This window comes from Hyla sarda, chromosome 2 (assembly GCF_029499605.1).
Source record: "Hyla sarda isolate aHylSar1 chromosome 2, aHylSar1.hap1, whole genome shotgun sequence".
Classification (NCBI taxonomy): Eukaryota; Metazoa; Chordata; class Amphibia; order Anura; family Hylidae; genus Hyla; species Hyla sarda.
In genome coordinates this window covers 304,598,377-304,624,707 of record NC_079190.1, presented here as the reverse complement: position 1 = coordinate 304,624,707, position 26,331 = coordinate 304,598,377, and the positions used below count along the sequence as shown (strand labels likewise).

At 41.8% G+C, this 26,331-nt stretch overlaps 1 protein-coding gene across 4 annotated transcripts in view; it reads left to right on the top strand.

Moving 5' to 3' along the window:
* CSRP1 (cysteine and glycine rich protein 1) overlaps window positions 1–23,387 on the top strand; it is a 117,667-nt gene extending 94,280 nt beyond the window's left edge. For all 4 annotated transcript variants that reach the window (XM_056557615.1, XM_056557616.1, XM_056557617.1 and 1 more), the window contains 3 exons: window positions 13,136–13,262; window positions 16,966–17,059; window positions 22,511–23,387. In XM_056557615.1, the coding sequence (XP_056413590.1) occupies window positions 13,136–13,262; window positions 16,966–17,059; window positions 22,511–22,587 (298 nt within the window). In that variant the 3' untranslated portion in view covers window positions 22,588–23,387. The remainder of the gene's footprint in view (window positions 1–13,135; window positions 13,263–16,965; window positions 17,060–22,510) is intronic.
* Window positions 23,388–26,331: the final 2,944 nt, after the last annotated feature.

Genomic DNA, 26,331 nt, shown 5'->3' with positions numbered 1-26,331 from the left:
TTGCAGAGATCAGCATAAGAGATCAGTGAGTGCAGTGTTATAGGTCCCTATGGGAGCTATAGCACTGCACAAAAAAGTTGAAAAAAAAAGTTAACAAAGGTCATTTAATAAATAAGGTCCCTAATAAAAGTTTGAATCCCTTTTCCCATAAAAAAAACTGTGTAAATAAAAATAAACATATGTGGTATCGCCGTGTGTGGAAATGTCCCAACTATAAAAATATATAGTTAATTAAATCGCACGGTCAATGGCGTACGCACAAAAAAATTCCAAAGTCCAAAATAGCGTATTTTTGGTCACTTTTTATATCATGAAAAATTTAATAAAAAGCAATCAAAAAGTCCAATCAATACAAAAATGGTACTGATAAAAACTTCAGAACACGGCGCAATAAATGAGTCCTCATACTGGCCCGAACGCGGAAAAATTAAAAAGTTATAGGGGTTAGAAGATGAGAATTTTTAACATATAAATTTTCCTTCATGTAGTTATGATTTTTTACCGAAGTACGACAATATCCAACCTACATAAGTAGGGTATCATTTTAACCGAATGGACTTACAGAATAAAGATAAGGTGTTATTTTTACCGAAAAATGAACTGCGTAGAAACGGAAGCCCCCAAAAGTTACAAAATTAAACTTTTTCTTCAATTTTGTCGCACAAGGAATTTTTTTTCTGTTTCACCGTCGATTTTTGGGTAAAATGACTGATGTCACTGCAAAGTAGAAATGGTGGCGCAAAAAATAAGACATCATATGGAATTTTATGTGCAAAATTGAAAGCGTTATGATTATTAGAAGGTGATGAGGAAAAAATGAAAATACAAAAACGGAAAAACCCTGAAGTATGTTAGGAAAATGCTTAGTTAGTAAATGGAAAAAACTTGTTTCTAACGACAGTAACACTTTAATGTGTTTAAAATGAATCACACAGTACACAGTTACACTAAATCTTAAGTCACACTTTCAAATGACACTTTCAAATGCACACCTTACACTAACACATTTGCCTATCTAAGTTCACTATCTTCACTATCTAAGATTGTGGGGGGGTCCAAACACTTGGGCCCCCCACAATCAGCTACTTATCCCCTATCCTGTTAAATTTGGCTGTAGTTCTCCTTTAAAACAACTTATATTGCGATCTTATTCCCAGGAAAAATGCAACAGCTTAAGTTCAGTGCTTCTTCAAATTCAGGGCATTATTTCTATGAACTGGTACCCACAGGCATTGCCTCCTCAACTAGCCAAGTGTTAAAGGGGTACTCCTGTGGAAAAGCAGGAGAAAATCCCCATAGCAAACATATGCTGTTCTGGACAGTTCCTAAAATGGACAGCAGAGGTCAGCAGAGAGCACTGTGGTTGTAACATCAAAGAAATCCAAAAATAAAAGCATTTCCTCTGTAGTATACAGCCCATAAAATGTATTGGAAGGATTAAGATTTTTTAATAGAAGTAATTTACAAATCTTGTAATAGCAAATTCCAGTATCGCTCTCTGCACCGACCAATTCCACTACACCTTCGCACGGACACGCCGGTCCCGCCCTCGGCTTTGTACAACTATAGAAGAAAGGATTGTCCAGCACTGGGCTTGCAGATAAAAGCTTGTTCTATATTTGGAAAATTCACAAAAATCACTCGACAGAGGAGAACGTCTGACGCGTTTCACGCATAAGTGTTTAAAGGGGTACTCCGGTGAAAACCTTTTTTCTTTTAAATCAACTGGTGCCAGAAAGTTAAATAGATTTGTAAATTACATCTATTAAAAAATCTTAATCCTTCCTGTCCTTATTAGCTACTGAATACTACAGAGGAAATTATTTTCTTTTTGGAATTCTCTCTGATGACATCACGAGCACAGTGCTCTTTGCTGACGTCATTATAATAATAACTCTTTATTTATTGTTGTCCTTAGTGGTATTTGAACCCAAGGCCCCGGCACTGCAAAGCAGCAGTGCTAACCAGTGAGCCACCATGCTGCCCTTAGCATATATATATCTGCTATGCACGGTTGCTAAAATGGACAGAGATGTCAGCAGAGAGCACTGTGCTCGTGATGTCATCAGTGTTCAGAAAAGAAAGGAATTTCCTCTGTAGCATTCAGCAGCTAATAAGTACTGGAAGGATTAAGATTTTTTAATAGAAGTAATTTACAAATATGTTTAACTTTCTGGCACCAGTTAATTTAAAAGAAAAAATGTTTTCACCGGAGTACCCCATTAATCGTAGACTTACGTGTTGTACGAATCACACAAATTAAAATACAAGAACGCCAGGTCACATGACCTGATACGTCATCAATTGATTTGCATATATAAAATACAAGAAAACATGGAAAAACCTTAGAAGGACGTATTCATTGCACTCAGGTGGGTGGCTTTGAACCACTGGCAACCAAACCAACTCGAAGATATGGCCTGGAGTATTCATATGGTTTTAAATTAGTATCTTCCGCATAAACTTAATTTAAATGTACATGCATATAATCTCATTCTGATACCAATACTTGAGATGATTTGTTGAAAATATGTCTTATAATGTTATTCATATTCGTTTGGCCAATTCCCGAATCATGATTTTATCACTTCTGTTATTGCTGTGTCCGTTACCAATGGCTACCACCCATCTGATGCAACGTTCAGGTCCTGCAGTGTTATCATACACATTTGTCCAGATTCAAATAAATACTTCTTGAAATTCTAAAGAAACATGGAAACAAAAAAACATTTTATAAGTTTGATACAGATACAGTTAATATAACATTTTTTTATTATTATTTATTTTTATTTTATTTTTATATTTTAGTAACCTCATGGGGTGTAGAGTGAACAGATTAATGATTATAAGGCTATGTCATGGTCTATATTTCTTGTTCCTCAAATTTAGATCATATAATTTTACCATGATGTATCACTTGTGGTTGCACCACCAGTACATTTTACTACATATATTTAAGGTACTTTAGGGACATGTCATGATCATGTCTAATCTTTTGTTCATCCCCCTCGGGTATATAGTGTCAAAGACGAAGATCCAGTACGTCTCTCGATTATAGAGTTTCCTTTACAGATCTCCACCTCTGGGGCCCAAATTAACTCTCTCCAACCCTGTTAGTTTAAGTGAGCTGGTATCGCCTGCGTGTACCTCTCGAAAATGTCTGGACAACATTGATATATTAATACCATTATTGCTAGCGTCTGATACATGTTTTCTAAACCGCATTTTTAGGGTATTGCCCGTGCAGCCTACATATTGCAGGCTGCACTGAGTACAGGTTGCTACATAGATCACATTTTTTGTGTTGCAGTTTATGTAGCTCTGAATAGTGTACCTACTCCCTGTGTAGCATGACGTGACATTTTTGGTAATGTCCATGTAATTGCACGTAAGACATTTACTATGGCCACACCTGTGATTACCTATGGATTTAAGCCATGTTTGTTGTTGATTTTTTTCGGTCTTACCCACACTGGAAAAAAGGCGATAAAGTAACTCCAAAGTTGATAAAGTAGCTCCAAGTGAGGGACCTTTCCTGGATACTACAGATATACCATCTGATACAATTTCTTTAAGTATAGGGTCTGTTTCTAATACTGGGATGTATTTATTGATGATGTGTTTGATTTTGCCAAACTGCACACTATAGGGGGTAACAAAGAAAGGTTTCCTTTTGTTAATATTTGTATTTTTATTATTCTTATTTTTGTTACTACTATGCATACCCGATTGATTGGGGATTATTATCCTCACTACTGGTTCTGTTTCTCCTGGAATATTTTACCAGCTCCGTCCTGCTGATTTAGTCTACCCTGCTGCGTGCCTTTTCAAGGACTGGAGTTGAATATCCCCGGCTCTTGAATCTATCAATTAATTCTTCGTTGGCGATTTTTAAGGTGTTATCATTAGAGCAATTTCTTTTTAGATGGCACATTTCCCCAAAAGGAATATTTTGTAATACATGCTTGGGGTGGCAGGAGGATGCTAGCAGGATGAAGTTGGTAGCTGTCTCCTTTCTGTAAGGAGTGACCTCTTTCTGCGATTACACCCCACTAACTGTAATATCCAAAAAATACTTTATCTTCGCCAAAGTGGTATGTGAATCGCAGATTGAGATCATTAGAGTTGATGTAATGCACAAATTCTTTAAATCTATCTTCTGAGCCCTTCCATATTAGTAGCAAATCATCAATGAATCTGCCAACCCAATGTATTTCATTAAAAAATGGGTTGCTGGAATTAAACAAAAAAATCTGCTCCCAATGAAACATAAATACATTAGCGAAGGAGGGGGAATATTTTGCCCCCATGGAAAAAATTAAATAATTGTGTTTTAACAAAAATTCAGTGGCCATGGTAATGAATTCCTTCAGACCAGGGGAGTACGTGCTGTACCTATCTAGATGTAAAGAAAGAGCCTCCAAGCCCCGATCCCAAGGGATCGAAGGTTAAAGTCCTACCACATCACATGTTACCCAGGAGAAATCTGATTGCCATTGTATGTCATCCAGGATGCCGATCACATGCTTAGTATCCTGGATGAATGTGGGGGTTAGAGTGGTAAGGGGTTGTAGACCACTCCACAAGTTTCTCCAAAAGGGACCCTGTGCCAGCCACGATGGGCCTAAGGGGAGGTGGAAAAAAACCCTTGTGGAGCTTGGGGAGTAAGTGGAACACAGGTATAATTGGATTTGAAACATACAAAGCTTCTTCTGGTCTTATATCCAATGCCCCCAATGCCACACCCACTTTAAGTAATTTCTTAAGACCCTCCTGGAAAGCTTTCGTTGGATCGCTTTTAAGTCTACGATATGTACTACTATCTGCGAGCAGTTCCTCATTCTGTTTTTTATACAAACCAGTATTCAGGACATTATTGTCACACAACTCTTTCAAAGCTGTCCTCTCTAGTTTACTCAAGTTGTTGTAACTGACGTTTTTTCATGCAGTTCGACAAGATCTCTTTCCACCAACTTCTGGAATCTATCCAGGGCCTCCGTGCGGGAGGCCACAGGATAGAATCCAGGGTTGGAGGAAATGAATGGAGTGCATCACATTCTTTTGCATTTTCTTTTTTTAAGCTCATTAAGTGTAACATTGCGTTCTGATCTGTAAAATTATTACAATTGCCTATTACAGAAGAGGATATCGGTACATCATTAGAAACTGCGTCATCTTTGACATTAAAGAAGTGTCTTTGTAATGTAAGGCCACGCAAACTTATTGACATCTAAAAGTGTATTGAATAAATTGAACTTTCAGGTTGGTACAAAATTAAATCCCTTGCTGAGGAGTTTAATTTGAGCTTCCGAAAGCACACAGGCCGATAAATTTGGCACTGGGCTCATCTCGGGGTCAAAAGAGACCTGAGGGGATAACGCCTTTCTCCGATGTCTTCTGCTCTTCATGTGCCTGTGCTCTTTTCCTTAGTGTTTGCCGTTTTTTTTGGAAGAGTATCTCCCTGTGGAGTTGGTTTGTTGGAACCGGTTGTTGGACTCTGTGCAGATTCATCTCCGCTCTTTCTATTGCTGCTTTAACAGTAACAGAAGTGATAAAATCAAGATTCGGTAATCGGCCAAATGAATATGAATAACATTATAAGACATATCTTCAACAAATCATCTCAAGTATTGGTATCAGAATGAGATTATATGCATGCACATATAGATTAAGTTTATGCAGAAGATATTAATTTTAAACCATACAAATACTCCAGGCCATATCTTCGAGTTGGTTCGGTTGCCAGTGGTTCCAAGCCACCCACCTGAGTGCAATGAATACGTCCTTCTAAGGTTTTTCCATGTTTTCTTGTATTTTATATATGCAAATCAATTGATGACGTATCAGGTCATGTGACCTGGCGTTCTTGTATTTTAAATTGTGTGATTCGTACAACACGTCAGTCTACGATTAAACACTTATGTGTGAAACGTGTCAGACGTTGTCCTCTGTGGAATGATTTCTGTGAATTTTCCAAATAAAGAACAAGCTTTTATCTGCAAGCCCAGCGCTGGACAATCCTTTCTTCTATAATTTACAAATCTGTTTAACTTTCTGGCACCAGTTGATTTAAAAACAAAAGGTTTTCCACAGGAGTACCCCTTTAATTTCACTTTCAAGTTAGTTTTATACTAGAGTACTGTATATGTGAGCCAATGTACAGTACCTATATACAGTACAGACCAAAAGTTTGGACACACTTTCTCATTCAGAGTTTTCTTTATTTTCATGACTAAGAAAATTGGAGATTCACACAGAAGGCATCAAAACTATGAATGAACACATGTGGAATTATATACATAACAAAAAAGTGTGAAAATATGTAATATTCTAGGTTCTAGCCACGTTTTGCTTTGATTACTGCTTTGCACACTGTTGGCATTCTCTTGATGAGCTTCAAGAGGTAGTCACCTGAAATGGTCTTCCAACAGTCTTGAAGGAGTTCCCAGAGATGCTTAGCACTTGTTGGCCCTTTTTGCCTTCACTCTGCGGTCCAGCTCACCCCAAACCATCTCGATTGGGTTCAGGTCCAGTGACTGTGGAGGCCAGGTCATCTGGCGCAGCACCCCATCACTCTCCTTCTTGGTCAAATAGCCCTTACACAGCCTGGAGGTGTGTTTGGGGTCATTGTCCTGTTGAAAAATAAATGATGGTCCAACTAAACGCAAAACGGATGGAATAGCATGCCACTGCAAGATGCTGTGGTAGCCATGCTGGTTCAGTATGCATTAAATTTTGAATAAATGTCCAACAGTGTCACCAGCAAAGCACCATCACACCTCCTCCTCCACACCAGCACACCTGTGAAGTGAAAACCATTTCAGGTGACTACCTCTTGAATCTCAACAAGAGAATGCCAAGAGTGTGCAAAGCAGTAATCAAAGCAAAAGGGGGCTACTTTGAAAAACCTATTTTTGTTACGTATATATTTCCACATGTGTTAATTGATAGTTTTGATGCCTTCAATGTGAATCTACAATTTTCATAGTCATGAAAATAAAGAAAACTCTGAATGAGAAGGTGTGTCCAAACTTTTGGTCTGTACTGTATATTACATTTACAAATACTAGAGTGTAGTTTTGGTTAAACTGTATTAATACATTCATAAATATGCACAACCTACTTGCATAGAGTGATAAGCCTGTATATTGTAGTGTTGATACTATGTCAAACCTCACCTGTATCCTAGGCAAAAGTGACTATAAAAGTTTTATGCAGCAACAACCGTACAATATACAAAACCTACAGTATCTCAAATAAGTGAGTACACCCCTTACATTTTTGTAAATATTTTATCATATCTTTTAACGTGACAACACTAAAGAATTGACACTCTGCTACAATGTAAAGTAGTGAGTGCACAGTCTGTATAACAGTGTTTAAAGGGGTACTCCGGTGCTTAGACATCGTATCCCCTATCCAAAGGATAGGGGATAAGATGCCTGATCGCGGGAGTACTGACGCTGGGGACTCCCGTGATCTTGCACGCGGCACCCCGTTTGTAATCAGTCCCCGGAGCGTGTTCGCTCTGGGTCTGATTACCGGCGACCACAGGGCGGGCGGCGTGTGACGTCACGCCCCTGCCCCCGTGTGATGTCACGCTCCGCCCCTCAGCTATCTCGCCCCCTCCCGTAGGCTTGCATTGTGGGGCGAAGCGTGACGTCACACGGGGGCGGAGGCATGACGTCACACGCCGCCCGCCCTGTGGTCGCCGGTAATCAGACCCAGAGCGAACACGCTCCAGGGACTGATTACAAACGGGGTGCCGCGTGCTCAAGATCATGGGGGTCCCCAGCGACGGGACTCCCGCGATCAGGCATCTTATCCCCTATCCCCTTTGGATAGGGGATAAGATGTCTAAGCACCGGAGTACCCCTTTAATGCTTCTGTCCTCTCAACATAATTGAACAGATGTCTTAATTTTAGTGTTATCGCTCTCACACACTCTAATACTGGTTACTGTAGGATCAACATGGCACCTCATGGCAAAAAACTCTCTGAGGGTTTAAAAAATAGAATTGCTGCTCTACATAAAGATGGCCTAGGCTATAAGATGACTGCCAGACCCCATAACTGAGCTGCAGCATGGTGGTGAAGGCCATACCGCATTTTACAAGACAGGTTTCCCTCAGAACAGGCCTCGCCATGGTGAACCAAAGAAGTTGAGTACACTCCCTAAGCGTCTTATTCAGAGGTTGTCTTTGGAAAATAAATGTATGACTGCTGGTAGTATTGCTGCAGAAGCAGAAGTAGAGGGGGGATGGGTAAGCCTGTCTCTGCTCAGACCATATCCAGCACACTGCATTAAATTGGTCTGCATGGCTATCGTTCCAGAAGGAAACCTCTTCTAAAGATGATGGTTTTGCTAAAAACAAGTACACTGAAGGACCTGGATTACTAGAACCATGTCCTGTGGTCCGGTGTGACCAAGATAATTGTTTTAGGTTTAGATGATGTCAATTGTGTGTGACAGCAACCCAATGTTGAGTACAAGAACAAGTGTGTCTTGCCTACAGTCAAGCATGGAAGTGTCATGGTCTGGGCCTGCATGAGTGATGCTGTTCTTGGGGATTTCATTGAGAGAACCATGAATGCCAACATGTACTGTGACATACTCAAGCAGAGCATGACTACCTCCCTTCGGAAATTTTGCTGCAGGGCATTATTCCAACATGTTAATGAACCCAAACACAACTCTAAAATGACCACTACCTTGCCCAAGAAGCTACGGGTAAAGGTAATGGAATGGCCTAGCATATTTTCATACCTAAACCCTATTCAGCATCTGTGGGGCATCCTCAAACCTGAAGTCCAGAGGGCGAGAGCGGGTGCCGTTAGTGTGCGGTGGTGGCGGCGGGGATAAACTTACTGGTGGCGGTGGGATGATCATCTCGGCGGCAGTATCCTGTCCGGAATGCAGCAGCAGAAGGGGAGGCCTGTGTGCCTCCTGCTGTTGCATAACTTCCACTCCCAGCATGCACAGCCAAAGGGCTGTAGTTATGCAACAGCTGGAGGCACATAAATACAACACTCAGCATGCCCTTTGGCTGTGCACCTTTTGGCTGTCCATGCATGCTGGGAGTTGTAGTTTATGCAACAGCTAGTGGGCATGCTGAATGTTGTAGTTGTGCAACAGCTGGGGGCACATAACTATAACTCCCAGCATGCCCTTTGGCTGTTCGTGCATGCTGGGAGGTGTAGTTATGCAACAGCGAGTGACACTTTTTCTCCATTAGCTGTTGCACAACTACAACTCCCAGCATGCACCGACAGCTAAAGAGCATGCTGGAAGGTATAGTTGTGTGCCTCTAGCTGTTGCATACCTACAACTCCCAGCATGCCCTGCAGTTATCTGTGCATGCTAGGAGTTGTAGTTATGCAACAGCTGGAGGCACACTTTTTGATAGAAAAAGTGCCAACAACTGTTGCATATCTCCAACTCCCAGCATGCACGGACAGTCAAAAGGCATGCTGGGTGTTGTATTTATGCAACAGCTGGAGGCACAATGCTACAACTTCTGTCAAACAGTTCCTGAACAGAGCCTCCAGCTGTTCCAAACAACTCCCAGCATGGCTCGACTGCCATTGACTGTCCAGGCATGCTGGGAGTTGCAGTTTTGTATCAGCTTGAGACACCTGTATGGGAAACACTGCCCTCGGATATTATTGGTGGAGTAGGCAAGCAACCTGTTTGTATCTGAGTCCGCACCTATGCAAATCCCTAATTTAGGCCTCAAATGCGCATGGTGCTCCCTCTCTCTTCGGAGCCCTGTCGTATTTCAAAGCAACAGTTTAGGATTTGTTTCCGTACTCGGCAGAAATTGTGCTACCAATTTTGGGGGGCTTTTTCTCCTTTAACCCTTATGAAAAGGAAAAGTTGGTGCTACACCATCATGCCCACGACAAGGAAATAATTCTACCTCTGTACAAATCACTAGTCAGACCACACATGGAATACTTTGTACAGTACTGGGCACCAATGTACAAGAAAGATATAGTGGAGCTAGAGAGGGTTCAAAGACGGGCAACCAGAGTAATACGGGGAATGGGAGGACTACAGTACCCAGAAAGATTATCAGAATTAGGGTTATTTAGTTTAGAAAAAAGAAGGCTTAGGGGAGACCTAATAACTATGTATAAATATATCAGGGGACAGTACAGAGATCTCTCACATGATCTATTTATACCCAGGACTGTATCTATAACAAGGGGGCATCCTCTACCTCTAGAGGAAAGAAGGTTTCTACACCAGCACAGACGGAGGTTCTTTACTGTAAGAGCAGTGAGACTGTGGAATTCTCTCCCGGAGGAGGTGGTCATGGTGAACTCTGTAAAAGTGTTCAAAACGGGTCTGGATGCATTTTTGGAGAGTAATAACATCGCTGGTTATATATACTAGATTTATAGGGACAGAACGTTGATCCAGGGATTTAATCTGACTGCCATATTTGGAGTCGGGAAGGAATTTTTACCTCTAGTATGAGGGTTCTTTGCCTTCCTCTGGATCAACTCAGTAGGGATTCATTAGGGATATAGATTGAACTTGATGGACTCTGGTCTTTTTTGAACTTCATGAACTATGTTACTATGTTAGTGTAAAAAAAATTTACTTTTTCTTTGTTTTGCTGTGCTGGCATCATGGGGGCTTCCTAAATGCGACATGGTCCTCAAAAACCATTTCAGCAAAACTCTCTCTACAAAAGCCAAATGTTGCTCCTTTCCTTCTGAGCTCTCTAGTGCACCTGCTGAGCACTTTACATGCACATATGAGGTATTAACATAATCGAGAGAAATTGGATTGCAAATTTTGGGGGGCTTTTTCTCCTTTTTCCCCCTTTTAAAAAATTGGAAAAAAAATGGACCTACAAGAACATGTTAGTGTAAAAAATGGAGATTTTTAGTTTTCTCCTCCACGTTGCTGCTATTCCTGTGAGACATCTAAAGGGTTAACAAACTTTCTGAATGTCATTTTGAATACTTTGAGGGGTGCCGTTTCTATAATGGGGGCATTTATAGAAGATTTCTTACAGAAAGGTCCCTCAAATCCACTTCAAACTGGACTGGCCTCTGAAAAAACCCCATAGCAAACATCTCCTGCTCTGGACAGTTCCTGACATGGACAGAAGTGTCAGCAGAGAGCATTGTGGTCAGACAGAAAAGAAATTCAAAAAGTAAAGAACTTCCTCTGTAGTGTACATCAGCTGATAAGTACTGGAATGATTAAGATTTTTTAATAATTTACAAATCTGTTTAACTTTCTGGAGCCAGTTTATATGAAAGAAATTGCTTTCTACCAGAGTACCCCTTTAAAGCCAAGCTCTTTGAAAAAAAAATATAATGGCAACTTCGCATACTAGGTTTTACTTGAAGGCTGAAAAAATGGTGATATAAGCCACTCATGTTGGTGAGTATAGAAAACCCAGTTGCAGAAAAGATTCTGTTAATATCACATACAATTGTTCTAGAAAGCCTCCGAACAGGGTTGGATGTCATTGTCAAAGTAGTATACCTAGTGAGTAAATATATCCAGTGAGGGAATATAACCTAGTGAGGGAAGATATCCAGTGTCACTTTTCCCTTCATATACTAGATCGAGTGATCTCTTAAAGTAGGTCAAGTATGTTTTAAAGAAGCTCTCTGGATTTTGTTTTTGCCTATCCTATCCTGGACATTTACCATCACTATCGTACAATGCCATTTATTTTATTACAGCACAGCACATCTATCCTAAGACTGTGTTCACACATGTTGTGACAAAAAAGGTTCTTATTAGCCACAATTGTGCAAATCATAGTTCAAAATTATTTAGTTATTTTTATCACCATTTTGGAAAAGTGCAGCCAAAATCCAGTAAAAATGGTGTACTCCGTTGCAGAACATCTTTTTCCCTATCCACAGGATGGAGTTACCATAGAGTTACATGGAGGGGCGCGTCAGCCACTGATTCGTGTGGTAGTCGACAGTAATCGGATATCCCTCTGTGCACAGAGAGAGCCTGGCTGCCATGCAGGCGATCGCGGTTGTGGGGACACATTTAATCCTGTGGATAGGGGATAAGATGTTCTGCAACAGAGTACCTCTTACTTTAAATCTACATAAAACACCTGAATTGTATATAAACATATCACTTTTTCAAAAACATACTATGAATAAGAAAATGCATCAAAACTGCACAATGTGAATTTACATGAACCCACTTATGAATTTAATGAGTTAACCTGACCATACAACACCATCAGCCTGACCATATGCAGTGATCAAACACCAAACCCAAGGCCGATGGATTCATGGGAAAAAAAGACAGCTTTGGAATCATTTCAGAGATGAATTTGCATCCAAAATGGAGCCTAACCCATGCCTACCACATCAGCTAAAACAGGGAAGCACAAGGCATAAAGGCACAAGCACCTTAACATTATTTTCTAATAGCCAATTTGGCACTATGTAGGCAAAAATTAAATTAATTAATTAAATTGTCAGAGGTTTTAGTATGTCACAATCCCTTTTCTACAGGTTAACAGCACAAACATGAAATAATTCTAGTATTAAAATTGCTGATTTTGGGTCACATCACATCCCAGAAAATTTTTTATAAAAGTGATCAAAAATCAAATACTAAAATATGCAAAAGTGGTACCAGTAAAAACCACACCTTACAGCACAAAAAATTAGCCCTCATATAGTTCCGTCGGTAGAAAAATTAAAAGCTGATGGGCATCAGAATATGCAATGCGATGCACAGATTTAGATTTTTATTTATTTTTTGTTACTTTTTTCTTTGGTAAAACCAAACAAATTTTTATACAAATTTGGCATCATTGAACTCATGCTGACCCATAGATAAAATTTAGTATTTCAGTTTTGCTGTATTTAATGTTGACCTACAATATATTTTTGCTTCCTAATACATTATATGGTAAAATTAAGGGTGCTGATACACCCAAGTACAACTTGTTCTACAAAATATAAACCATAATACAACTCACAACTCGGTCACTGGAAAAATAAAAAAAGTAAAAGATTTCTACAGTAGGTATGAATAACCATGTAGGAAATAACAATGAAAGTTTGATTTGTTGTTTTTTTATGCAACTTTTAGTTCTCTTTAGCACATGTATTTTGGTATATTTTCCAGGACTCCCAGTTTCCAGCCAACAAGCAACCCAAATGCATCAAAATTTGCTCAGAAAACAGGTGCTGATGTGTGCCCTCGCTGCTCAAAGTCTGTGTATGCTGCTGAGAAAGTTATCGGAGGAGGAAATGTGAGTAAAGCTGAAAACCAGCTATTGTCATAGTTTCCTTGTTTAAAACATATAGGAAAAAAGCAAAAAAAACATGAATAATAAAATGTGAAGAAATTAAGTACCTAAAGTGTTTGATCATGGGGGCCGAACGCTTGGACCCCCATGATCTCTTGCACGAAGCCCCAGCTCTGCCGCAGCTCTCCTGTGCAGGAGGCGTGCCGACCACAGCATGACGCTGTGGCCGACACGCCTCCTCCATGTAGTTCGTGGAGAGGTGGGGAGGCAGCGTTAGTGCCTCCCCGCCTCTCCCATAGAACAGTATGGGGAGTGGGCGGGGATGGGTCATAACCGTCGACCTCTCTAGGTCTCACCGAGCGCTAATGCCTGGGCCCCCGTTAAGGAGATCACGGGGGGTCCCAGCGGTCGGACCCCCCCCATGATCAAACAATTATCCCCTATCCTGTGGATAGGGGATAAGTTGTATAATGCTGCAGATGTCCTTTAAGGAGACCCTACCCCCAAAACATCAAGTCCATGGTTGAGAGGCTTGATGTGTATAAAGACAGCTATTCTACATATCATTTAAACAAATAAATAAATACTGGTGCAACAATGGTATGTTTTAATTTTTTTTAATCACATTTATTTATTTCACTACTTGCTTAAAAGTATGAAATATTGCACAATGTCCCGATGAAGGATAGTCCCTCTGTGGGTTACTGGATTATATGGTGTAAAGCCACTATTCCTATGTAGCCAGAAAAAAAAAATATATATACACACAAGTCTACCATAAAAAGCAAAAATGCTTCGTTAAAATGCAATTGGAATATAATGTACCCACCTATTTCTGATGAACTTGATTGTTTGCAGAAAATGCCTCCGTGGTTATGTTGTGAATGAAGCTGTGTGCAAATAATGTGCATCTATGGAAAATGATTTCTGTAAATTTTCCAATGCGCATGAATGACTGAAAGGATGTAATGATATGCACCAAATCTTACCCTGACAGATGCAGAATTCAGGTGAGTCCTTTAAGATATAAAATCTGAGCTGGGTTTGGCTACATAGGTGAGGGTACATTTTGGTGCTTACCATACCCCCACCCTCCCCCTGCTCGGCTCACTGACGGTATATTGTGTTGTGGTGTAGTGTTGATTGGAAGCAAGGTGAGTATTGTGCAATTCCCCTCCTGGCCTGTGAATGTAGGGGAATGGCGGTGCATTTAGTGTATGCATCACCACTTACTAGGGGCACACGCAGGATTTTCTCATTGGCTGGGAATATACCTCCATACCAGGATAACATATTACTACTGCAGTGAATAATACCATCATACCATTGTACAAGGGACAAATAATTACACCACATCATGACTACACATTACAACCACATAGTGACAGGATAATACCACCATACTGATACTGAATAAAAACTATTATACACAGACTTATATTCTCCATACAATGACCATATAGTGGTGATCCCACCTCCCCACAGGCTCTGCGGACCATATACTCTAACAGATTAGAGTGCAGTTACATCTAGGGACAGGGGGCATTTTCTTTGGGTCATGCTCTTTCCTTTTCTTCTCTTCCTTGCTTAGACTGCCATGAAGTCTTTTTCTAACCATGACTCAATGACTCATGAGTGCAGAATCGGCCCAAAAAACATTTTAGGCTCCGCACATTTCCTGCATATGTCCGCTCTTCAGTTCTCCAAAAAATGCCTTCCTTGGTGCCCTGCATAGTAGGATACAGGTAGATAGATAGGTAGAGCAGTTTGTTAAGTAGAGCAGCTAAGTGTGATTTTATGGATTTTTTTTTCTCATTATGTCTAGAGAAGAGTGAATTTTTGAAAAATTTGATTCGGCTGATTCCCCCGAATTTTTCAAAAAAATTTGATTCGATTCACAGCAAATTTTTATTAGTAATGTATTTTAATAATGTGTTTAATAAAGTGTGTGTGTGTTTCACTTTTTTTCCCTCAATTTTTTTACATTTTTTTTGGTAGTAGTACTACTCCCAGGATGGAACAGACTGTTCCATGATGGGAGTAGTAGTACCTGTGCTAATAGACCGATCGCCCCGGGTGTCACTTCTGACACCCGCTGTGATCGTCTTGTATAATGTATAGATGCAGGCGGCTTTCTCACATCTCTGCTATAGATAAGAGTGACACCCGCTGTGATCTGCCCTCAACTGCAGGTGTGCTCCATGTTATGAGCAGTAGTACCTGCAGGTAAGGAAAGATCACAGCGGGTGTCACTCCTGACACCCGCTGCGATCGTCCTGCATAATGCGGGTGGCCGGCCGCTCTTCTCTGGCCTCACTGTAGTATGAGTATATGCCATATATATGTATCCATTATTTATATTTCCCGCAGAGAGCTGTGATTGGCTGGAACCATCTGGCCAATCACAGGGAAACATGAATAAGTGATGTGAATTCTATCCACATCACTGGCCGGCTGGAGTATAGTGCAGAGATGTGAGTGCAGGAGAAAGCCGCTCCATCTCTGCAATAGATAGGATAATTGCATTGGGTGTCAGGAGTGACATCCGGGGCGATCTGTCTATTAGTACAGTTACTACAGCTCCCATCATCGAACAGTCTGTTCCATGCTGGGAGTAGTAGTACTACCTAAAAAATGTAAAAATATTTTTAAAAAAATTGAAATACACATACACACACCTTATTAAACACAATTTTAAAATACATTACTAATAAAAAATATTTAAAAATTTATTATAAAAAAATATATTATTTTTACATAGATTGATCCCTGTTTAAAAGTTAACATTAGCATTTTTTTTTTCCTCTTTCAATTTTGGGGAGCGGGCAGGGACCAGAAAATTCAGCGCTCAATATTAAAAATGAATGAGGAATTTCATAATTTTTTTTCTAGTTTTCATGCTAAATCATAATTTTTTTATTTTCACTTTACTTTTTTTGCCCCATTTATTTTATTTATTCGGGCATAGATGTGCTGCGATGAATATTGCGGGGGTCAGAGATGAGCCGAGGACAGGGACATCAGTAATATGTATAATACAGTAGGCAAAAAATGCTGATTTCCCTAATTTACCAGGTTTCCATAATCTATCAGAAATATAAGATACTTTTAAATTGTAATTTGCGGAGGCAGATGGCCGGGACAATAATGAATGTACGTATTTAATGTAATTGTGAAGGACAATGTCATTGTAATTATACAGTATGAGCTGGTTTTAAATGACAAATTACTGCAAAACTCTTCTTGTAATTCCATTGTCTCTGCATATGCAGGAAGACCAGGCAGGTAACCAAAGACAAAACAAATTTCCTAATTTTTTTTACTTTGTCTTAGGCCTTGTCTTGAATTGGTTAAACTATGAGATGCAGTTTAATTTAGTTTTATATAGAAAAGAGGGCAATTATTTTTATTACAATTGCTAACAGGTTAAATTCCAGCCCATAAAAACGTATCCTCTATCCACAGAATAAGGCAAAAGTGTTGGATATTAGGGATGTGCTCTATGTATTTGCTCCATGTATTGTCTATGGGAGTGCCAGAAATACCAAAGCACTTTTCTTTGCCACTCCCTTAGGCAGTTTATGGAGTGTGTGCTGGTGATCAGACACTTCTACCATATTCTGTGGACAAAGCATAAGTTTTTAGGGGCTGAAATAGCCCTTTAAATAGGCCTAACTTTCACTTGACTGTTTTTTTTGTCTTTTAGTCATGGCATAAGGCCTGTTTCCGTTGCGCCAAATGTGGGAAAGGATTGGAGTCCACAACACTCGCTGATAAAGATGGGGAAATATTTTGCAAAGGTATGTTAATATTACATTTTTTTTTTTTAATATATTACGCAGTTACAATGCTGTGGGTTCACACACAGTATTTTGATCAGTATTATGAGCCAAAATCATGGATAGAACTAGTATTCCGAATGCTCTACCTCCAATTCTCCCATAAAGATACATTGAAGGGGCCTTTTGTCCACCACTTCGTGCAGGGGTCAACACACCCCGTTCCTGGGTAGAGCCAGGGTACCATGCAGGAGATCGCAGAGTGCCCAGCGTTCAGACCCCAAACAATCAGACACTTATCCTTTGGATAGGGGATACATTGTCCTGCATGCAGGGCTGGTTCTGTCTGTAGGCAAAATAGGCAGCCACCTAGAGCACTGCAAGAAAGCTAGCACCAGTCCAGCTAGCACCACCCACCGTCGCCCCCCCCCCCCCCCCCCCCCCCGATACTAGTCTGATAATAATTTGCATTCTTCAGCCTGCTGGTGGAGCGCAATGCCACAAGACAGGCAGGTCCATCCAGTATCCTGACATAGCATGCACCTCCATACATCCACCCTATTAGGAGGAGGTTTGTTACAGTGTTTCAGCCCAGTAGTAAGGTAGGGAGTGTCAAAGGGCAGAGCCAATGAGAGGGTTCAAGAGGCGGCAAGATTAGCTTTTGCTTGGGGGGGGGGGGGAATCCTTGCACCAGCCCTGCCTGCATGATAGTTCTGGCTCTCCAGGCTGCACAAGAACTCGGCCCATCCTGACACCGGAGGAAGGTAAGGAGACCTCCCGCGGCCATTTAAACTTATTGGACCCCTGCAATCCAGGGATGCATTCTTATTGAGGAATTAGGGCAATTTTTATTTTTGCCTTTCTCTGGATAAGCACAGCAGGGTTTTAGATTAAACTTGACTCATGGATTTTGTCTTTTTTAACCCTTTTAATCTATGTAACTATGTACTGACATACCCTCCCACTGTTGAGGGCTTTGTAACTAAAGCATTACATAAAAAAGGAGAAAAAGAGCGAATACATTAAAGTGCAATGCACTCCTATCAGTAACAACAATTTTCTGTGTGAAATATTAATCTTTCAGCACATAGTGTGTAAAAATTCATGAATGCAAAAAGACACATTACAATTAAAAAGAATTATAATTGCTCTAACCAGAGCAACCTCCTACAAAAACATGAGGGTAGGATATCACTACCCTTAAGAGGATATAACAACCCTCAATGTATAAACATAATAGTAGGCAGTGTTTGTTTATTTATTTAAGAAAAAAAATGTGTAAGGTTCCGCACATTTTCATTCTCAGCCAGATACCAACCAAGCAGCAACAGCCTGATGTTACCAGGATGGGCGAGGACTATTGTTACTGGCCCTCCCCATTCTAAATAACACCAGCCTGTTACCGCCTAGGCCCAGGAGCGCTATATCTGATGCTCTGGGCCTGTTAGTACCAGCTTTTCTGTGGCGGTGGGTACTGGGATAATAATTGGGGGTTAGCGCTAGCTTTTTTGGAGGCTAAAGCTAAGCCTCCACTTAGTAATGGACTCTGCCTATACGACAGGGTTAGCTACTAATCCTGAAAAGTAATAAAAAAAAACACAAGTAAAAACATTTTTATTCGACCCCCCCCCCCCCACAGCCTTTGTTAACCATTAAATTAAAACAAAAAAATCCAGGTCATCGACATAGTCCACAGAGTCATCTCAGTCAGCTCAGTCATCTCTTCTAGATTAACGTAGAAGAGCACAATGGCCTCTGCTACGTAAACATAGTATAGTGCAATTGCCCCTGCTACTGTTGCAAAACTACATCTCCCATTCTGCCTGGACATCCTTTGGGCTGTCTGGGCATGCTGAGAGTTGTAGTCCCTGCACTGTAAGACTAAGCTACTAAGCTAACTATACTATACTCTATGCTACGCTCCCTAAAGTATGCTCTATATGCCTATAAAACTAAGCTAGCAACGCTACACCTGTATAAAACTATGCTAACCCTACACTTTTCTAACTACACGTGTCTCCTTTTGCAGAACTACAACTCCCATCCTGCCTGGCTTGTAGTCCATTCACTGTAAAACTAACCTTCCCTACTTGCAATATAATCTTACAAAGCTACGCTAAATAAGCTACACTACGCTAACTACACTTGTCTCCCCCCCCCCTTGTTCCACTACACTACCTACTCTAACTATGCTCCCTTTACTTTAAATCAGGGAACAGCAAGGGAGCAACTGCGAAGTCCGTAGTATACTGCGCATACGCTTGTAGTTTCCTATGGACTACGCTAGCCTTACACTAACTGTGGAGTATGTAGTAAACTGAGTTTACCATGATTTACAGTAAACTTTACATCACCAGAATGTTCTGCTAGCACTCCGCTGTCGGGGGAATGTCCACACAGAATTTTTCCGTGCAAACATTCGCCCCCCTGCGAACATAGACTTTGGCTTCAAGGACTTTGTCTAAATTTGGAGATGGGCCCTTTCCAATGGCTCATCAGACCACTTTTTTGGTCTTTTGGGTGGGGCCACTCCTAAAAATTAATCCACTGAAATTTGTTTTGCACCTATTCATATATATAGCTCAAAAACTAAGGTTGGTTCTGTTTTTTGCTATTGAAAATATTATATCACTTTAATAATTCTCAGCACACTGGTATACACATAACTATGCATCTATTTACACATATAACTTAGTAATTAAGGTTATTATTTTTTGCGACACATAGTGGGAGTATCGATGCCCATTCATAAAGACTTGACTGTTAATATTTCTATGACTTTATTTTGGTGTTTTGGGTTGTGTGACACCTATGTTATAGGTGTCAGATTAGCCAGCTTAGTCTACAGCTGTACGCTGAGTAGTGAGCCTTTTCTATATATTCATTTTTATATTTTAAGAAAGCACACTATTTATTTTGTTGTGTGTTTTACTGGCTATCACTCTCTTTCTGATGCCCTCTATCTGTATCTCCACAAAGCAGCAACACTTCCTGTGATTCATAGTGGCTATCCGCAGAATCATTAGTGACTTGCAGCTATAGTCTCAAATATTTGACTGTTTTAGAGAGAGGGCTACCTACAAGGCATTTTGGCTTAGATTGCAGGGCTGAAAAAACTAAAATTATCAGTCCTCAGTCTGCCACCCTATGAAACTGATGCACAATGGAAACTATTAAAATAAAATACTATACCAATAGTACAAGATTTAAGCAAAATTTTTTTTAATTAATTAAAAGGAAAACTAACCATAGAATAGCATAGAAAATACGTAAACATAGTCTAGCCACAGGGCCCTTGTGGGAAGACTTACAATATATTACAATATCAACTCTCATTAAAATATGGCTCTAATACCTGTATTCAAATAACCATTAATAACAACTTGGGGGTGCAGGGCGTACAGGTAGGCCCCCATTCCCGAGTCCTTAAGGGCTCAGGGCGTTCATGTACGCCCCGAGTCCCGTTACCAGCATTAACTGTGTTCTCACGAGTGGAGAATGCTTTAAACCATGGTGGGTCCCGACTGCTATCTATAGCCAGGACCCAGGGTTAATGCCGGGCATCACTGATCGGGCCGATTCACCGGCATTAACCCTTTGGACGCCGCAATCAAAGTTGATAGATAGATCATTTATGGTACTGTGTGCCGCTCACCGCTCCTCTGGCAGTAGTCCCGTACTCCTTTCATTCCTGGCAGCAGCATGCGTAGTGCAGTCTGTGCGGCCATCTCCTGTTAGTGGAGTGAGTTGGCATGTGACAATAGCTTACTTTTGGAAGCGCACGCTCCTCAAGCAAAAAAGTTCTTATTTTATTTGCTGTTGGTCCACGTATGAACAGGGTTGAATTGGATTGCGGTCAGTTGTCCACCCAAAGGGTAGTATATGCCAAACATGTTTCAGGGTATTGCACCAACAATTTTAACCCTTTCTTCAGTGGCAGGGCCACAACCCGAGATCAGGTGATCCTTCTTCAGATCGTTAAAACAAAACTTTTAGAAAATGTGGAACAAACTCAGTTCATGCTGAATCAATTTGCTCATTTCTACCAGATGACTGTGCCTGGGTGTCAGTCCACCATCTTGGTAGGTCAGTACAATATGGCATTAGTGTGCTAAAAGGGAAAGCTTCACTATTATACATGGGAGCAGGGCTGGTGCAAGAATTTTCGCCACCCTAGGCGAAAGCTAATTTTGTCTCCCCTTGACCTCGCCCATTGGCTCCGCCCTTTCACACGCCAAACCTTACTACTGCGGTGACACACTGTAACAAACCTCCTCAGTATGTAATTATCTTACTAGTGGGGTGACACACTGTAATAAACCCCCTCCCCATGTAATTTCCTTACTACTGGGGTGACACACTGTAACAAGCCTCCTCCTCATCTTATTACCTTACTATTGGGGTGACACACTGTAACAACCTTCTCCTCATTTACTCTTCTTACTTCTGTGGTGACACACTGAAACAAACCCCCTACTCATGTAATTGCTATACTACTGGGGTGACAAGCTGTAACAAACAAACAAACATAATCCTTCACTTACACAAGCTGTAAGAATCCGCACACAAGCCCCCATCGGCTATCAGTAGTACCATCATTGTTCTCTATAGCCCGAGCAGTGGTGGAGGTTGTGATGTTATGAGGCAGAGGACATCAGATATCATGCCTGTCTGCCTCTGAGGAGCATGTCGCCGCTGAAAGCAGTACTCCTCCGAGGCAGAAAGACATAATCTCTGGAGCGGGAGGAGGTTGGGGGTGGATGTATGGAGGTGTGCGCAATGTCAGGATGCTGGATGGACCTGACCTGCCTGTTTGCCTTGAAGGTGGCACTGCTGAAGAATGTAGATTATTATGGTACCAGGGGTGACGACGGTGGTGCTTCGGATGAACGGGTGCTTCGGATGCTGGCTGGCTGGCTACCAATTTTCTTTAGCCGCTGCTAATTTTGCCTATATGCAGAACCAGCCCTGATTGGTAGACACACCTTAAATTGCTTCTCATTTTTACTCTCCCAAGCAATTATTGCAGAGGGAAAAAAATCTATCCACCAAACAGAGAAGCAGGGACACCTTTCAATTTTACAGTAGTCCTCTACAGTAAGCAGCGTTGCGCTATTCTTCAGTGCTTATTGTTCTTACAAAAAAGGTAAATGGAAATGCATAACAGCACATTATGGACTATCCTTTAAACCAAGAGTTTAGCTGACTCCACTTTCAGGAAAATACTTAAACTTTCAAGTAATATATACATTTTTCCATCACATAAATCATAAAATTGTTTAAAGGTGGCAGTGTAAATTTTTCTTTATCTAATAATGACATTGTTCCTTTTTATTTGTATAATTTCTATACATACTTATATTTTTTCGCATGTAATTTTAAGTTGTTTTATATTCTTATTGGGTTTTTTTTTTACAGTTGTTAAAAAAAATATTTATAAGTCTAAATTGTATCTCTGTCTCCTCCCTTTAGGATGCTATGCAAAGAACTTTGGTCCAAAAGGCTTTGGTTTCGGTCAAGGTGCTGGAGCTCTTGCTCACACAGCATGAAAAGTCTTTGGCTACTTATGTTTCATTATTAATATAATCAGAAATGTTAAAATGGCCTTTTATTGCTATTGCTTACAGGCTGAGAAGACGTATTTTTCCACTTTTATCTACAGGAATATATATCTAATAAGTAGATATTACATGAGTGTGTAATATCAATATACATATACATGTCAATGCCATTTGAACATTAGGGGTTCTTCAACTGTTAGGGGTTCTTCAATAAAAAAAATATAAAAAAAAACAGTTTTCTACCACAGGCTAAGATGAGGAACTTACAAGGCTTAACAGCTCTAAGCTGCTTATAGAGTGCAGGTGTAATATAATCTCCATAGGAGTGACTAGTGATATCATTTGATGACTTATACCAACAGCAGAAGTCACAGATAACAGTAGAGCATGTTGGATTTCAACATGTCTGGTCCCTTTGTTCTAAGGGAGATAAAACAACACTATATACATTCTCCAATCTTTCAGAATACATGTACACTTGGTCAAGCTTTCATTTGTATGGGGGGAATCGGGAGAAATAGCTTTCAGCTGAACAAAATGCAATGGACCAACCTAACATTGTGGTCTCCAAAAAGAAAAAAAAATAATGGCTGCTACTGACTATTTTAGAATAGGAAATGCATTCTCTATTCTAACCACATTTTGTAATTCATTTTGTAAAAATACCTTTAGTTGGAGAACCTCTTTTACTGTGCTAGCATTGTTGTCTGTTAGCTCACATTGTATGCTGTAAGTTTAGATTGCTGTTAGCTCATACTCTTCTTTCCACATTATTAAAGTCTTCCTGAAAGATCCAAGTGTCTTTCATTAATTGTACTTGAACAGTGCTTAACCCCTTTAAGACTCAGCCCATTTTGGCTTTAAAGGGGTACCCCGCCTTAAGACATCTTTTCCCCTATCATAAGAAACAAATAAATAAATGGGGTAGCAAAGAAGGATGAAGTCATTATTATGGGGGACTTTAACTATCCTGATATAAACTGAGAAGCTGAAACCTGTGGGTCCAGCAAGGAAAACATGTTTTTGACAATAATAAAGGACAATTACCTTTCCCAACTAGTGCAGGACCCAACAAGAGGTGGGGCTCTTCTGGACCTTATAATAACCAAACGGGCAGACATAGTATCCGGGGTAGAGGTAGGGGGTCATCTTGGTAATAGTGACCACAGCATAATTAGTTTTCATTTATCCTATAGGAGGATGTCTACTAGTGGGTCTACAAAAACATTAATCTTCACGAAGGCCAATTTTCACCTACTAAGACAGGACCTTATTGACATAGATTGGGACCGTGCCCTGAGTCATAAAAGTACACAAGCTAAATGGGACATTTTTAAGAGCATCCAGAATATTTCTTGTGAACGACATATACCCTATGGAAATAAACATGTTAGATTATTCCTACAGATGAGCGAATTTTTAAAAAATATTAAAAACGGCTATTTCTGGGCTACAGAGAGCCTCAATAGGGGTGTAGAACACTTTGCCTTGCCATAACACGCATGGGGAGTGTGTTGTGTTGGTGAAATAATATCGTTATTCAGTATGACGTGCAGATTACAGGCATCGCTATTAGAATCACTGTCTCAGAGTGGCACAATGACAAAGCCTGGAGATGGCATCAGTATAAGGAGACCATATAGTGGCTGCATGACACAGCGTGGAGGTGGCAGCAGCATGAGGAGATCATATAGTGCCTGAATGACACAGCATGGAGGTGGTGGCAGCATGAGGAGACCATATAGTGGCTGAATGACACAGCTTGGAGGTGGCTGAAGCAAGAGGAGACCATATAGTGCAGCGGTACTCAACTGGTGGACCGCGGTCCAGATCCGGACCGCGGCCACCAGTCAACCGGACCTCAAGAATTCACTGTCCCGACATTCATATGTATCGGTGTTTTTAAGACACTGATACAAATGAATAGCTGAGCGCTGCCGGAGCAGGGGAACACTCTGCCCCCTGCCCGGCCGCGCTTCTCATGTGATGCAGATTAGCGCAGCCTGCATCTGCTCTGGCCAAGCCTGACTAGAAGAGGCCAGAGCAGTGGAGCAGCGCGGCACAGAGAGGTAGTGTTGGGAGAGGTAAGTAAATATGCGGGACTGGGCCATCGGTGCCAGAAAAGTCAAAGTGAAAGGGAGGAAGAAGATGAATGATGCATGGGTCATGGGGTGGGGAAGATGAATGCTGCAGGGTTTCTGGGATGGGGAAGATGAATGCTGCAGGGTTTCTAGGATGGGGGAGATGAATGCTGCAGGGATCTCGGGGGGAGGAGATGAATGCTGCAGGGGTTTTGGGGTGGGTGGGGGTAGATGAATGCTGCAGGGGTTTTGGGGTGGGGGGAGTTGAATGCTGCAGGGGTCTTGGGGTGAGGGGGAAATGAATGCTGCAGGGGTCTTGGGGTGGGGGAGATGAATTCCGCAGGGGTTTTGGGGTGGGTGGGAGATGAATGCTGCAGGGGTCTTAGGATAGGGGGGGGGAGATGAATGCTGCCGGGGTCTTGGGGTGTGGGGGGGGGGAGATGAATGCTGCAGGGGTCTTGGGGTGGGGGGAAGATGAATACTGCAGGGGTCTTGGGGTGGGGGGGAAGAGAGATGCTGCAGGGGTCTTGGGGGGAGATGAATGCTGCTGGGGTCTTGGGGGGAGAGATGAATGCTGCAGGGGTCTTGGGGGGAGAGATGAATGCTGCAGGGGTCTTGAGGTTGGGGGGTAAGATGAATGCTGCAGGGGTCTTGGGGTTGAGGGGGTAAGATAAATGCTGCAGGGGTCTTGCAGTGGGGGGGGGAGATGAATTCTGTAGGGGTCTTGGGGTGTGGGGGAGGGATGAATGCTGCAGGGGTCTTGGGGTGGGGGGAGATGAATGCTGAAAGGGTCTTGGAGTGGGGGAGATGAATGCTGCAAGGGTCTTGGGGGTGGGGGAGATGAATGCTGCAGGAGTCTTGGGGTGGGGGGATGAATGCTGCAGCGGTCTTGGGGTGGGGGATATGAATGCTGCAGGGATTTTGAGGTGGGGGAGATGAATGCTTCAGGGGTCTTGGAGTGTGGGGGAGATGAATGCTGCAAGGGTCTTGGGGTGGGGGAGATGAATGCTGAAAGGGTCTTGGAGTGGGGGGAGATGAATGCTGCAAGGGTCTTGGGGGTGGGGGAGATGAATGCTGCAGGGGTCTTGGGGTGGGAGGGGATGAATGCTGCAGCGGTCTTGGGGTGGGGGATATGAATGCTGCAGGGATTTTTGGGTGGGGGAGATGAATGCTTCAGGGGTCTTGGAGTGTGGGGGAGATGAATGCTGCAAGGGTCTTGGGGTGGGGGGAGATGAATGCTGCAAGGGTCTTGGGGGTGGGGGGAGATGAATGCTGCAGGGGTCTTGGGGTGGGGGATATGAATGCTGCAGGGATTTTGGGGTGGGGAGATGAATGCTTCAGCGGTCTTGGGGTGGGGGAGATGAATGCTGCAGGGGTCTTGGGGTGTGGGGGGAGATGAATGCTACAGGGGTCTTGGGGTGTGGGGAAGATTAATGCTGCAGGGGTCTTGGGGTGGGGGAGATGAATGCTGCAGGGGTCTTGGTGGAGGTGATGAATGCTGCAGGGATCTTGGGGTGGGGGGTGATGAATGCTGCAATGGATCTTGGGGTTGGGGGTGAGGGGGATGAATGCTGCAGGGGTCTTGGGGTGGGGGGTGATGAATGCTGCAATGGATCTTGTGGTGGGGGGGAGATGAATGCTGCAGGGATCT